A 15798-nucleotide genomic window follows, 5' to 3' on the forward strand; every position below is an offset into this window, starting at 1 on the left:
GTGTATTTTGGTCTTTTAATTTGAAAAAGTTCTAGTTATTTCTTGTGCTTGCATGGAGAACTTCTGTTTTCCTACTCATGTATCTGCTTCCTTCTTGGTAAAAAGAAAACAGTATTTCTGCCAAGTTTTTTATGGCACAATCAGTTATCTTTTACCTGAACTGAACTGGTCATACATGTAACATTCCATTCAATTGGTGAAGTCGGCAAACAAGCAGATTTTTACACAATTTGGCCACCTAGGTAGGGGCACAAAGTCAGGCTGACCCTATGATCGAGTAAAAAACAGGCCTATGCAGACCCAATGGGTGATGACAATATTAGCAGACCAATGCAGATCTTTCCTGACTAGAAATTTAAACCTACCCTGTATAGCCATGCAGAAGTGAATAGAAAAAAAGATTTACTTGCAGATTATATTTCATTAAGAATAACAAGTCTAATTATAAATGTCTTGAACCTTTAAATGCAGACATCAATGTTGGCAGCATATAGATTTTTCATATCCAGGTTACATTATTCTCTAGGACAATTGTGCTCTAATAGGCAACAAGTAATGCTGGTGTAAGGTGTATGGTACCAACACACCAGCTATAAATGTAGAAATAAATGTTTAGGAAAACATACTGACACAGGGAATTCTGCACAGGAATATTATTTCATTGTATTTAGGCTTGTTAGTTAGAGATAAGTCATAGGTTTTCTCTCTCTCACACACACACACACTTGCATAAACAGAGACCAAAATACATGCATTTTAGCTTGTTTTATAAAAGTGAGTAAATGGGTGGCGCAGCAGTCAACGTCAGTGTGGCAGAAGCTGAGTGGGTGGAACAAGCAGATCATTGTATGACAGAGGCAATTTCCAGGGAACCGATATAAAACTGCTACTGTTTTTCTAAACACATGATAAATATGCTACGTGCTCAGGCTTTCCTTCTCCCATCATACTAAAGGGCAGACTTACCAAAATGTGAGTTTAGACCTTAATACATAAAAACTCACATTTAATTTATTCCTATGGGATTTTAAGAAGCGTATTTATCAATGGGTGAACGCTTCTAAAAATCCCATAGGAATGAATAGAACATGGGTGAGTTTTAAGCTCTAAATTCACATTTTGATAAATCTGCCCATAACTAGTGGTACTAACTACCGATATTTTTCCTGCTCTTAATTTAGTTAATAAGCCTCTTCCTTTTTATGGATCATGTAACTTCCCATAAAAGTGAACACAAAAGTGTTTCTGCCGAACCAAATACGATAGCTGCTTACAGTGTAGCACATATTAAAATTATAAATATTTGCTTGGCTTTACTGTGCAAAAAAACCTAAGCAGTACTCCAGTGAGTACTCTTGTTTTACACGGGAACTAGGGGTAGGCAGAAAAGGCACATGCCTAGGGCACTATGTTGGGGGCACTAGACACTACCTCTTCTTTCGCCTACACCTATTGTGGGCCCATGGTTCCACCCGAGGTTGCCAGCAGGGTAGCCTAGGGCACCTAGCCAGCTCAGCCTGCCACTGATTGGCTCACCAAGACAGCCCTGTAATTAGGTTTTGTTTCCTCTAAAAAAAATCATCTTAGAAATAAACCTAAAGCTAGCAATAGCAAGTGTATTTCTCTACAGCTCAGTAGAGCTGTATGTAAAATAGATGCACATAATAATTAAGTACTTGGCAGACACTGAGCATCCAGCTCTACATTCCATACATATCTCATTGATGCGCAGGTGTATTAAGGAATTTTTTTAATAACATAATATAAATCACAAAGGAATGAAATTGCATCAAACAAAAACCACTCCCGTTCAGAGTCTCGTGCAGGCAGTAGTGAGAAACGTGTCCGCACATGTATGTTTAGAATCTGTAATTGTGTAGCAAGGCACTTGTTACATTCACCTTTTGTCTTGGCAGAGATGTTATTTATGAATGGAATTTGCCGGCATTTCTATTCTAATAGGTTGAAGTGTTAATTAGAGTTGGCACATGCTTGATCTTGAGCAGAGAAAATAAATTGGCCTTGACTTGTGTAAAACCCGCTAAGACCTGGGGCTTAATGTAGCAGACCTACAGCAAATCTGACTGGTCAAATGGGCCAAATCAATCCTGCCCTGTGTACAGATAGCAGATTAAATTTTTTTTTTGTTTGAGTTTAACAATCCCATAAAAATTTCAGCCAGTTTTGTTATTCACTAAAATATGAAAATTGGTTTGAAAGGTAAAGTATGTGTATTTGTAAATACTACCTGCAGCCCTACATAAGTTACTAATAGTCATCACTGAATTCTGCTATACAATCATTTCCTCCCATTCCCCTGTGTACATGAGCAGTTCAGTCTGCATTACACCTGAGAAAGGAAGGCAGTAGCCCCCTTAACATGTCATGCACTTCTGCACTATATGTACATTTTGTAAAATGTTACTACAGGTATTGGATCCGTTAACCAGAAACCTGTTATCCATAGAGTTCTTAATTACTGGAAGCCCATCCCCCTTAGATTCCATTATACACAAATTCTAACTTTAAAAACAATTTCCTTTTTTCTGTAATAATAAAACAGTACATTCTACTAAAATATAATTAATCCTTATTGGAGGCAGAACAAGCCTATTGGGTTTAAATTATTTTTTAAAAATCATAAAAAGGCGATTCACCTTCAGGTTAACGTTTAGTATATCGTAGAATGGCCTTTTCTTAGCAATTTTTGGTCTTCGTTTTTTATTTTTCATAGTTTTTGAATTATTTGTCTTCCTTTTTTGACTGTACAGCTTTCAAATGGGGGTGAATGACCCCCACAGCCAAAAACTACTGCTCCGCAAGGCTACCGTTTTATTGTCATTGTTACCTAGCAACCAAATAGCTGGTAAAACTCCAAACCGAAGAGCTGCTGCACAAAAAGCGAAATAAATTAAAAACAAATAAAAAAAATAGCACTCATACATAATACAAAAAAATTAATTTGAAGGTGAACAACCCTTTAAGGTACGGCAATCCAAATTATGGAAAGATCCCTTACCCGGAAAATCACAGGTACCAAGTATTTTGGATATTTGGCCCCATATCTGTAACTTCATTAAAAATAAGGCGCAACACCCCTAAATGTAAATTGTAGTGCTTGCCTTGGTTGCTGTGTAAGTAACTGGAGCACATTTTGCTGAACTGTGGAGGCATGTAGCACCCAATTTACAGGTATCGGACCCCTTATGCGGAAACCCTATTGGGTTTAATTACTGTTTAAATAATATTATTAGCAGACTTAAGGTAGGAGATCTAAATTACAGAAAGATCTCTTATCCGGAAAATACCCCAGGGCCCAAGTATTCTGGATAACGGGTTCCATATCTGTACAGGTATGGGATCCCTTATCTAGAAACCCGTTATCCAGAAAGCTTTGAATTACGGAAAGCCTATCTCCCATAGACTCCATTTTAAACAAATAATTCAGAATTTTAAAACTGATTTCCTTTTTCTCTGTAGAAATAGAACAGTACCTTGTAATTGATCCCAACTAAGATATAAATAATCCTTATTGGGGGCAGAACCAATAATGTTTTATTGATTTTTTTTAGTAGACTTAAGGTATGGAGTTCCAAATTACGGAAAGACCCCTTATCCAGAATACCCTTGGTCCCGAGCATTCTGGATAATGGGTCCTATACCTGTACTACCTATTTAGCCAGTGAATTGAGTGTTGTGTGAAGAAAGTGTATTTTGCAACACACAGTAAGTCAACTGTATGTTAGAACTTTGCTAGTACATCATACAGTAGACTATATAAAGAACATATACAATATAGGCAGTAGATTGTACTTCCAGAAACCACTGATATCACTCGGTCTTGCTTCAGTGTATATTGGAGCAGATACACATACACACAAATGGCTGAAAAAAAATGTTTTGGATTGCTTTATAATGGACTTCTACTAGGAGGCCATGAAAACTTCCCCCTCTGCAAAACAGGAAGAAAAAGCTACATATTAAATATGCTTCCTTAAATATTCTTAATATTCTTTCCTCTTTCAACCCTGACTACTCAAACCACAGCACCACTGTGCTCCCCTACCCACCCCTCCAGCCAAGACTTCCCAAAATGTCATGCATATTCTGTGATTAATAGACCTCTAAAGGAAAAGAATATTTGATATTTTGCATGGGGCTAGCCATATTCTTCATTTCCCAGGGTGCCACAGCCATGTGACTTGTGTTCTTTATTGCTGAGCTGCATGTATGAGTGATACCACCCCCTCCCAGCAGCCGATCAGCAGAACAATAGGAAGGTAGCAAGATAGCAGCTCCCAGTAGATATCAGAGTAGCAGAAGAAATCCAAGTCCAGCTCACGACTCTTCCAGTTACATGGGAGTAGGAAAAACAATAGGTTACCTGAAAGCAGTTCTAATGTGTAGTGCTGGCTCCCTCTGAAAGCTCAGACTAAAGCACAATGCACTGAGATGGCTGCCTACACACCAAGATTACAACTAAAAAAAATACATTTGTTGGTTCAAGAATAACATTTTAAATGGAATAGTAAATTATTCACTATGTAAACAATGTAATTTAGAAATAAAAAGTACACCATAAAAATCACAAGAGAATCCCTTTAACTTACATCTAACTAGATCTTCCTATGATTAAAGAAAAGTAACAAATGAGTAACAGATGAGTACTAAATGTACATGGAGATTTCACCAACTGGGTAAGTAAAATGGTGGATAGGTTTATTATATTCTTAAGTCAACATTGTAACAGCAATACCACAAAATATTTTATCACTGTGCAAAAGTGTTTGGCACACTGAGAAATGCAAAGAATAATAATTAACATTAAAATCCCACAGATAACTCTGTAAGAAACAATATACAAATATCTGACAGTGTATTGTACATAAATTCAGCATGACATGGAGAATACATCTAGGCAGGAAAATATCAGTTATTCAGGGGGAAAGCAGCTCAAATGATTTTTTCTTTTCCTTTAAAAACAAAAAAATACACAGCTTGTATAACAAAAACATAATAGAATGCATTGATGGATTTATTATTCAGCAAGCCTATTTGCAGATAAAATCTAGTGAATACACTAAATACAGCTCATTTTATCATTTATCCCTGTTAAAGTGAACCAATTATTTAAAAGCACTGTAGTGATTTGCAAAGAACCCTGTTTAAAAAAAAAAAAGTTTTGTGCTGGGCAAGTATATGCAATGGAACTCACTAAATGAATTCAGAAAAAGAACTTGCCAGTTTTTGATGAGCTACTAAACCTCGGGCCATTGTAGGATGCCGGGAGCAACCTTGGTATAACTGATCAACCTAACATGACACTACTGATCAATGCAACCCCTGAGGCAAGAATACATACTGCCCCCATATGTCTTTGAGAACTGAATAAAACTTTCATGTTCATACACTAATGGGTTCAAGCAAGGCACTGGCTGTGCCGAGGCTTCCACATGGAACACACCTTGCAAAGTTACCATTACCAAACAGTTTCAACCAACAAATAAAGGGAACCACTACTGCTGCTACAGGTGCACTAGGGCCTAGCCACTATGTTTTCCGTACAAATCTCAGTGTTATTGAGAAGAGGCTGTAAGATATAAAATTGCAAAAATGAATATAACTTAAAGTTTATTGCTTTGAATGGGGGCAGGGGGTTAATATTTAAAAACAATTTATAGTACAATTACTTTATTGCAGAGCAATCAAATCTTTTAGCATACTTTTAGTTTGCACCTGGGCAGCAACATATCAAAGATTAGCTATGGTTGACCAGCTGCAGGCTGAACAGTGAAAGCAGAAATGTGATTGGCCGGCAATCCACCACACCCGGTGTAAATGTGCATCAAGTTGGGGGTCATTAAATAAGGTTTACAATATACAGAAACCTTCAACCCACAAAGAGCTTAGCAGCTGCTAATTGTAGCAGGCTTGAAAAAGAAGTAAAATGGATCTCCATCTAAAACTGTGTTTTTGCATAATGAAACACTTTTTAATTCTGGGTAATCCCAGTTACTTGTAATAGTTATTGTAAGTTAAAACAGTATTTGTTTATCCCTTTCTGTTCTCTGGTTCTGACTCAAAACAATATAGCCAGTTATCATCACTTGTTTTTACTACATTGTTTCAGAAGTCGGAACCATCAATGCAGAGAATATAACCAGCCAGTCAGATACTGCTTTCAGTATTAATTACAATTACATACAACTGTAAAACTACTTGATGTAAAGTTGCCTAGAAAAACTTTATCTTTAATTACGTAAAAACAGTTTTTGGGTGATGATCCCCTTATAAAAAGGCATGTATGCCCATGTAGTAAAAATAAAAAGCTATTTCTAGACAGCAGCAGCTGCCAATCTCCCCATGTTATGCAAGTTAATTTTATTAAATTTATAGGGATCTTGTACAAATTCCCTTGCCACAAGTGTTAGAGCACTAAGGGGCACAAAAGGTTAGGGTAACAAAATCATACCCCTTAGTGCCACAACTGGTTGGAGCACAGCCCGCTGCTTGATTAAAGAAGGTGCGTAATATCTCCTAAGCCTCAACCAAATAAGCTTTATGTATTATAATCCTCTTTGTATACAGCATGAACGTTTTTAATACTACAATGAACAATTAAAAGTCTTTCTTAAAAACTTGCATAAAATGTATATGAATGTAAAATTGTACATTGAAAACGGAATATCTTACTACATTTTGCCAATCACATTTCCCAGAAACTCATAAATTCTAGCATAGATATGTCATTCTGATTCCACAAGGACTGCTAAATAACAGCCACCACTGTTAGCAGGCATTTGGAAGTGGTAGATCTGCAGAAGCTGGCAATCCATGTGTTAAACATATGCAGCTCTACAGAACGTAAATTTTATAAGCATTAGGCTGTTTCATCAAAATGTAACAGAGGGTTGTATAAAAGCAGGAATGACATTCCTTACTAGTAGGTATGCCTACTAGTCTCAATAGCACCAAGGTAACAGAGGAATATGCCATGTGGAGTCCTTCCTCACCAACCAAACACTTCCCTAATTTACCCTGCTATGTGCAGATTTAGAGTAAAGGTAAATACAATCAAGTCTGTGTTTTATAAACACTATTTACAGCTTAAATGGGGTCTGGAAAAAAACAACCATCTCTTTGTACACTACCTTCCTATGAAGTTTTAAAAGAAGTAAAGTGAAAACTCCAGTGAGTGCCTCTTAAGCAAGCTAAGCAATATTGCTACCACACCATGCGAATTGTAGCAAGATGGCATCATGAACTCAAGTTGGAACACTGATTGTTTGATTTATTAATTTCATTGGTATATATGATGAAAAGCTCCATTAAACAACAGGGATTTTTCCATTTATGTATAGTTAACAGCAGCTTGGACAAAACATTATAAACCAAGACAGAAAATAATCCACCAGGTCAACTGACTGTGGCATATATCTTCCTTTCTTCTTGCTCCAGCAAAATCCCTAGAGATAAACATAGTTTGGCCCATAACACCCAACGGCAGCAGTAGTATTTAGGGGAATCCTAAGCCCCCTTTTTAACTAAAAAGAACAACAAATATTCTTGGTATTCAAAACAAATTTTGCCTCTCCCACTCACCTCTACACAAAAAAAAAAACAAAAAACATACCACTAGCACCTACAGCAGAATTAACATGTACCATTTATCTCATTTGTATATCTAAACATCGAACTAAGGAAATATTCCCATGCATTTCGCACATTAGAACCTGGCAAGTCACCCTAGAGTACCATATTTATGTACAATGTGGAGATTTTCCAATGCACTGTCGATATACCCGATACTTAAAGAGCAGTACAGGGAAGACTAAGTTCCAGACCGTCACACAATCATAAACACTCTGCTGTATGCAGCTACAGCAAATTCTTGGCACACTATGAATAAATTCTAAGTGTTACAACAACTACAAAAAGGCTATAATCAGTGATGCTTTAAATGTAAATACATAAGGTGATTTCATTAAGAAGAATATAAATCACACTCTCATACAGCAATACACATTGAATTTAAGGTTGCCCCCTTTGAACATTTCTTCACTTTTTTGCTTGAAGATGAAATAATTATGACAATGCCTGCACATGATTTGAGAGTGCTCATACAAGGATCATAATTTTGTTATTATTGTAATTAAATTAGTACAAAAGATAATTGACCTATTTATGGGCTGTAAACCCTTGTAAAACACATTACTGCCAGCTTTCCTTGGTCACACATACAAGAGAAATTAAAAAAAAAACAAAAAAAAAAACAGAAAAGAAACTAACACGCTAACACACCAGTTACTTCATTTGCCATCTTAATGACCACAACACAATGGAACCCTTTTCGAAATCTTTTTAAGGGTCTGGTCCTTGTATATGCAATTCTTCTTTCTTTTGTTTTGCACTTTGCAAAAACATTAAGCAATCTGAGTTAACTGCAGGTTACTAATAAAACTGGATTTGATCCAAATATTTGCATCACACATCTATAGCTGGTCTGAGAACCACAGAGGTGTCCAGAAACTGACATTTATAAGATGGAGCATGGCTTTTTATCTTTAAATGGATTCTCTGAAGTTGGCACTCCAACCAGCAGAGGGTCATTTTTGGCATGTTGCTCACAGTAGTTCATAAGGTCTGCAGCAGCTTTGGAGACCTAAGGGACCAAAAGCAAAGGAATACATCAATATTTAATATGTGAGAATAAATGTTTCCTGAAATGACCGTTGATAGTTGAAACCATGAATTATGATTTATTTACTCATATTTAAACATTTACATCCCATCATATAAATTGGGCTATTTAAGTCATGCTCAAAAAAAAGCCCTTCTCAGTTTCAGAGGCATTTAGGGCTCTGGCACACGGGGAGATTAGTCGCCCGCGACAAATCTCCCTTGTCACGGGCGACTAATCTCCCCGAACTACCATCCCACCGGAGAAACTATGGCAGCTGGAACTGCATACAATGTGGTAAGCCTACATAAGTAACTATGAACTTGATGTAAAACACATGGATCATAAATGATAAAATAATGTGTCTTTTCCCCATAGACATTACTTATAGCTCATACACTTTTACAGAAGTAATCAGGGAACAATGTGGTCAACCCCAAAATTAATTTTTTGTCTAATAAAACTTAATTCTAAGCAACTTTGCAATATACATTCATTACACATTTGCAATGTTTTTTTTTTTTTAGTTATTTGTATATATAACTGCTGTTAAAGGAGAAGGAAAGGCTAAGTCACTTGGGGGTGCCAAAATGTTAGGCAACCCCAAGTGACTTAGATCGCTTACCTTTTACCCCGGGCTGGTGCCCCTGTTAGGAGAGAACAGCACCAGCCCGGGGTAGCAGCGAGCGCTTCCTCCTTCCTTTTCGCTTGCGCGCGCATGCGCAGTAGAGTGAAAAGCCGAAATTAAACAACAAAGTCGGCTTTTCACTCTACTGCGCATGCGCCGGCCGACGGATTTCGCCGGCAGAAGAGAAAGGAAGGAGGAAGCGCTTCCTACAGGTACCCTGGGCTGGTGCTTTTTTCTCCTAACAGGGGCACCAGCCCAGGGTACAAGGTAAGCGATCTAAGTCACTTGGGGGTGCCTAACATTTTGGCCACATCCAGCCTGTATCCAGTTGGACAGCCCTGCCGTAAAGGAGTGTACCCCCAAGTGACTTAGCCTTTCCTTCCCCTCTAAAAGCAGTGTTTGTCTGTCCTTTCTCTGCCCTGGTGGATCAGACTCTTGAAACAATGTAACCCAAGGCAAAAGACTGATAGATCTGTCTTGCTGGAGGAGACTGGAACTTGCAACATTGTTTAAAAAGTAACAACCAGGAGTTCCGCAAATGCTGCTTTCTACAGCAATTACATTTACAAATAACGTCTAAAGCACTAATAATTTTTAATAAATTGATATTGGAAAGTTGCTTAGAATTATGTTTTCTTTTATTAGGCAAAAAATTATTTTTGGGGTTGACATGCCCATTAAGCAAACCACTGCTAACATTTTCTGGTGTTGTACACTTAGAACAGTGTAGACAAACTTCTCATTGGTAAACTCTCCCTTGTCCAGTAACCCATGCCAACAAAATGTAACTACATTACCCCAAAACCGACTACATGTAGTACCTTAATTCTCTCTATTCCAGCCTCAAGTCTCAGCTGCTCCACCAGCTTCCGAGCCTGTGCTATGTTATTAGAGGTTGACATGATTTGCCATCAGTTCTTTAGCCACAAATGTGAGAAATGCCTGTGAAAGTAAAAAATTAAAATTACACATAGTTAAATAAAACATTTAAATTGCGTGTTTTTACTTCCACGGCAATATTTTTTTTTTTTTTTTTAAACTCTGGTTATTTTGGTCCAGGATAGATCTGCACCCACCATACAGTGGTGAAGTTCAAAAATTGCAAGGCCTATTCAGCTTAAAGGAGATGGAAAAGTGGATTCACTGGGGTTGCGAAAATGGTAGACATCACCCTCACCCCATCAGTAAATAGAGTTGCTAAGTTTATACACCAGTGCTCCTTTTAAGGGCTGTAACACACGGAGAGATTGGTCGCGCCACGACAAATCTCCCTTGTCGCGGGCGACTAATCTCCCCGCAATGCCATCCCACTAGCTAAAATGTAAATCAGTGGGATGGCATACGTGGCTCCATGATTTGCCGAAGTCGCCTTGAGAGGAAACTTCGCCGACTTCGGCAAATCTCCCTGTGTGTCACAGCCCTAAGACTGCATCAGTCCAGGAGAAGAAAAAACCAAACAGCACATTTTTCTTATCTTTCTCAGATGTCCCCAGCAAGGAATTACACTTGTGCAAGTGCATAACAGTAAAATCAGAAAATGTTACTGTACTGCATGTGCCCAAGCCAATGACACCTGGGAATAGGGTAACTGGCTATGGGTGTTTGTTTTTTTTTTCTCCCTGGGCCTGAGGAAAACTTGACAAGTGATTGGATTTGACATTTTGGCATATCCCAGTGCATCAGTGTTTTCTTGTAATTTAACACAGAAAAGCCATATTAAATAGGGATGCACCAAATCCACTTTTTTGTATTCAGCAGAATCCTTATTAGCATATGCTAATTAGGTTTTAGAAGGGTTACAACTACCGTGATTTTTAGGATTTGGATTTTTTTTGGCCAGGACTATGGATTTGCCCGAATCCTGCCAAAAAGGCCAAATCCTGAACCGAATCCTGGATTTGGTGCATCCCTATTATATTTTTCTGCAGGATCTGCAAGGAAGAACTTTAGCATAAAAAGTAAAGGAAAATTTAGCACTAAATAAAATTTCCTTATTTTGTGAGGTCCCCCCAAACAAGCACAACAGGCTTTCCAGGACAGGACAGAAACAATGTGCCAATGCTGTAGTGTCTAACTTACCTGATATCTGGCCAATTTCAGAAAGCAGCAGCATTTATTGGTCTTATAGGTGGTATAGCCACCTCAACTCAGTGAATAGTCTGAAATCAGGGATGTGCCAGTGAGGAAAAACTCAACCTTTACCCAACCCTTTACCTGTATCCAATCCAGGTAACTACTGTAGGACCCACAAGCAACCCATACCCAATTTCCTTGCTACTTCTGTGCATGCCTCTGGATCCAAGAGTGAGAATGTTGCTAGAATCTCTTGAAGCCAAGGAGGAGTGTACCTCCCCAGTCTAACCCACACCCAAACCTGCAGTGGGTGCCCAAATTTTAACCCAAGCCCGTCTGAGCTAGGGTTACCACCTTTTCTGAAAACAATACCAGCCTTCCTATATTTTCAGTTCTCTTTTAGTAACACTGCATCATTTTTACTGAACAGATTGGTAAAATATCAGGCAAACCTAGGCATAGGCCTGTGGGTTTTGGGTCAACCCGCACACCACTAACTGGACTAGAAAATCTGTGACACTTAAGTGTGCACACAAACACCCCATGGTCCTTAGGTGGTGATGAACAGCTTTGGCGTTATGTCAATAAAAGCAAAGAGTTAATAGGTTGAAATCCATAATCTATAAGAATTCAAAGATACTGACAACACAAAAACAACATTCCCTATAGCAGCGCGTGGGCAGGGGTGTATTGTTTTGTAAAACACAGGGAGCTGGGAAGTTACAAATATTTCCTATGGAATCTAAACCAGCTTGATTTCCGCCACTGCTCCACCTTCCCAGAGAGTTAATGTAAACACAGAATTACAAAATGAATTGACTTGCCAAAACCTACTCAGGGTGCAGAGTTATTAAGGCCAATGAGTAAATCACCAGGTAGAATGAAAATGTTGTCTCTAGTGCCAGCCTCTTGCCCTTTCTCTTTCACCTTTTATTGCATATAATGTCAGGAAGTAGCAAGCTAAATATGCACTAACATCACATTCCCCAAATATCTGGGTGGAACTCGCTTACTAAATAAACAGCCTAATGCCTTGTATTACACGTGAAGCCTATAATGTGCTTGGGATGTAATTATAAAGGTGAGCTAATATCACTAGGCTTAGACTCCCACTTTAATACAAATGGGCCACACGTTCAGTTATTACAAAGCAAATATACATGCACAGCAGAAGAGACATATTGGTACCGAAGTGTCACTGCACATACTGCGTTTATGTGCAATTTGCTGCTCAAAGCAACACCGATGCCTAAAAGGGAATCAATGCCATTCCCAGCAATGGTGTCTCAGTCAGCAGGAACAGCCAACCTCCCTTGCTATAATGGTGGGGCACCACCGAAGGGTGTCAATACAAGGTTTTAACAAAGCATCAATATTTCAGCCAAGAATACAGTTCGATAAGCTGGTTATGCCAGGCTTTTTTAAATCACGGTGTACACGTATATCAGGAAACATTTGCTAAAATACACTAATGGTGCACTGCTCGGGCCGAAACCTGCAGAACCCAGGTTTACCTGCAGGCCGGTCGAGTTCCGGTGGAAAAAACCGGGCCACACGTCGGCGTTCGGGTGGGTAGTTGGGCAGAAATCAGGCAGGGCCCCTACCCTCTGGTAAACGTCATAATCCGGTCCCTCCCCCTACGACGACGTCATTAGGTCAGCTCCAGCCTATAAAGATGGCGGAGGGTTGCGAGCGAAAGGGTGTGGGTTGAGTGGGAGGCGGGTTGAGGTGCTGACCTTCGTGTCAGGAATGTGCTCTATGCATACGGGACACTTTCAGTTATCCGAGGGCGATTTTCTTCAAATAGACTTGTGTTGTCCAACTCTTTCATGCAGAGGGTCATACATTCACCGGTCCACGTGATTTTAATAAAAAAAATGTCACATAAGTCAGTGCAGCCCTATGGGCTTGGACTTGGGAGTAATTGATAAAAATTCAGAACAGATCTGCTTTAGAACGTGAGTTTACGGTTTTGTATAAGGAAGGTTATTTAAAATAGGGATGCACATTAGCAGGGTTCTGTTTCTAACCAAGGATAGTAATAATTCTGGTAAAAATGCTGTGCGACACATATGTAAAATAATCCTTAGAAAGCAGAATGAATGCTTTCAGCATTGTCAAACTGGGGTGTTTGGGGCTCAGCATTGGAGACCACTAACCAGCTCTGGGCTGGGATTCAAAATAGGCCCTGGCGTTTCAGGTACACAGAGGTTCAAACCAGTAGCAGCCCACAAAATAATGACTGTCTATAGCAGGGGTCCTCAAACTTTTTAAACAGGGTTGGCAAGTTCTTGGTCCCTCAGACTATTGGGGGGCAAACTACGGCCCGCCCATGCTGCGTCCTCACTGGCTACCTGCCTCACTGTAGTCCTTGGCCCCAGCCCATCATATCACTGTGTCATACCAGCCGATGCTAAGGACGCTGCACGGCGATGTGATGCACTGGGGCCGAGGGCCTGGTAAATGACCTTGGGGGGGCCATAGTTTGAGGACCCCTTGTCTATGGCATCATGCAGCAACCCCCTTGCAATTGCCAGAATTCACAGATTGCCAGTTCAGGTGTGCCCCCACCCCTCAACCTACCTACTTTTTTAGCTGCTGCAAACTGATCCCCCACTCCCAGATCCCACCCGGGTTTTTTTTTCCCACGAACCCAGTCTGACCCAATTTGAAAGCACAGTGGCTGAGACATTCAAATGTAACTACAGAGGAAGCAGACCCTGTGTTTGCAGAGGGGCGCAGGAGTGTAGAGGGCCCAGTGAGGTCCTAGTGAATAAACAGTTTTAATAAATCCTGGTAGAATAGGTCAACTTTAGAATATTTTGGGGCCCTAAATTAAATCTGTTGTCGGGAACAGTAAAGTCCAATTACACCACCTGATGACTGGTACACATGCAATGTAGTTTGTGCAACTGCACCAATTTGGGAGTAGAAGGGGGGTAAATCCTTCCCTATCAGCTGCCATAATGGGTTTTGTAGAAAGCTTCTTGCAGCCGGCTGGTGACCTGCATAAACGGCCACATCGCTAAAGATGCAGCTCTACAGTAGGCAAGGGTCCTTGGAAGTGGCCCAGCATAAATACAGATACAGGTATGGGATCCCTTATCTGGAAACCCATTATCCAGAAAGTTCCAAATTACAGAAAGGCCATCTGCCATAGGCTCCATTTTAATCAAACAATTCACATTTTAAAAAACGGTTTCCTTTTTCTCTCTAATAATAAAACAGTACCTTGTACTTGATCCCAACTAAGATATAATGAATCCTTATTGGAGCAAAAACAATCCTATTGGGTTTAATTACTGTTTAAATAATTTTATTAGCAGACTTAAGGTAGGAGATCCGAATTACAGAAAGACCCATTATCTGGAAAACCCCAGGTCCTGAGCATTCTGGATAACGGGTCCCATACCTGTACTGATTTCTGTATGATGCACTGGTTTTTACTGAGACTTCAGTCTTTATAAACTGTGCATGTGAAAGAAGGAAGGTGTTTCCTTAGCTTTCCTAATTTTATTTACATTCCCAAATGGATTTGACCCAGATGCCATGACATTAGGAGGCTGAGTCACAGATCATCCCTTTAGCCTTCATTGCAGGTTTGCCACTTGCTCCCAGCAAGATTTCTAAAACTGTATGGAAATATTTAGGTTAAAAGGTAATCCACACTTGTATAAATTAATGTACAAGGTCACATTTGTAACACAGTGGCCTAGTTAAAATGTGCACAGCTTTCTAAATTAACTTATATTTGAATCTGGACTTTATACAGGTATGGGATATGTTATTTGGAAACCCATTATCCAGAAAGCTCTGAATTAAAAGATGGCCATCTCTTGTAGACTCCATTTTAATCAAATAATAACAATTATTAAAATGATTTCCTTTTTCTCTGTGATAAATTAATACGTATTGGAGGCAAAACAATCCTATTAACTTTGTTGTACAACATTTAAAAATCTAACAGTTCACATTAATAGGACAATCTTTGCCATATACATAGTTAACAACAATCTGCAGCTGAAACCTCAGAATCATCCCTCTGCTTATCCTTCACTTCTGCACAGACCTTTTGCTGAGGGGGGGGGGGTGTCAGTGACCCCCATAAACACTACAGTTGCTTTTTTACTTCCTTATATGATGTCACATATAGTACTGGCAGCAGACTTAACTCCTATTGGCTGTGTCTCCTGTCAGTCTGACACTGCTTCCTGTGCCTGTATGTATGTTAGATTAGTGATATGCTGAGTCTGTTTGCCTATGCTGTTGCAAGGAAGAAATTAACCAATGACCTGTCAGTTTATGCAACTGGTTAGAGTGCACAAGCAACCAATGATTGGTCCAATAAGAAAATATTAAGGGCAAAGCCTGCGTATGATGTAAGCGTATAGGAAGTTTCCCAGTGTGTCAGGTTCAA

General features: G+C 39.3%; 1 protein-coding gene across 1 annotated transcript; it reads right to left on the bottom strand.

Moving 5' to 3' along the window:
- Window positions 1–7270: 7270 nt before the first annotated feature.
- gng7 (guanine nucleotide binding protein (G protein), gamma 7) lies at window positions 7271–12909 on the bottom strand. Its single transcript, NM_001017133.2, is given in 3 exon segments — window positions 7271–8662; window positions 10130–10250; window positions 12896–12909. Coding segments are annotated over 2 exon segments (207 nt in total). The 5' UTR covers window positions 10211–10250; window positions 12896–12909; the 3' UTR covers window positions 7271–8536.
- Window positions 12910–15798: the final 2889 nt, after the last annotated feature.

Source organism: Xenopus tropicalis, chromosome 1 (genome assembly GCF_000004195.4).
Source record: "Xenopus tropicalis strain Nigerian chromosome 1, UCB_Xtro_10.0, whole genome shotgun sequence".
NCBI lineage: Eukaryota > Metazoa > Chordata > Amphibia > Anura > Pipidae > Xenopus > Xenopus tropicalis.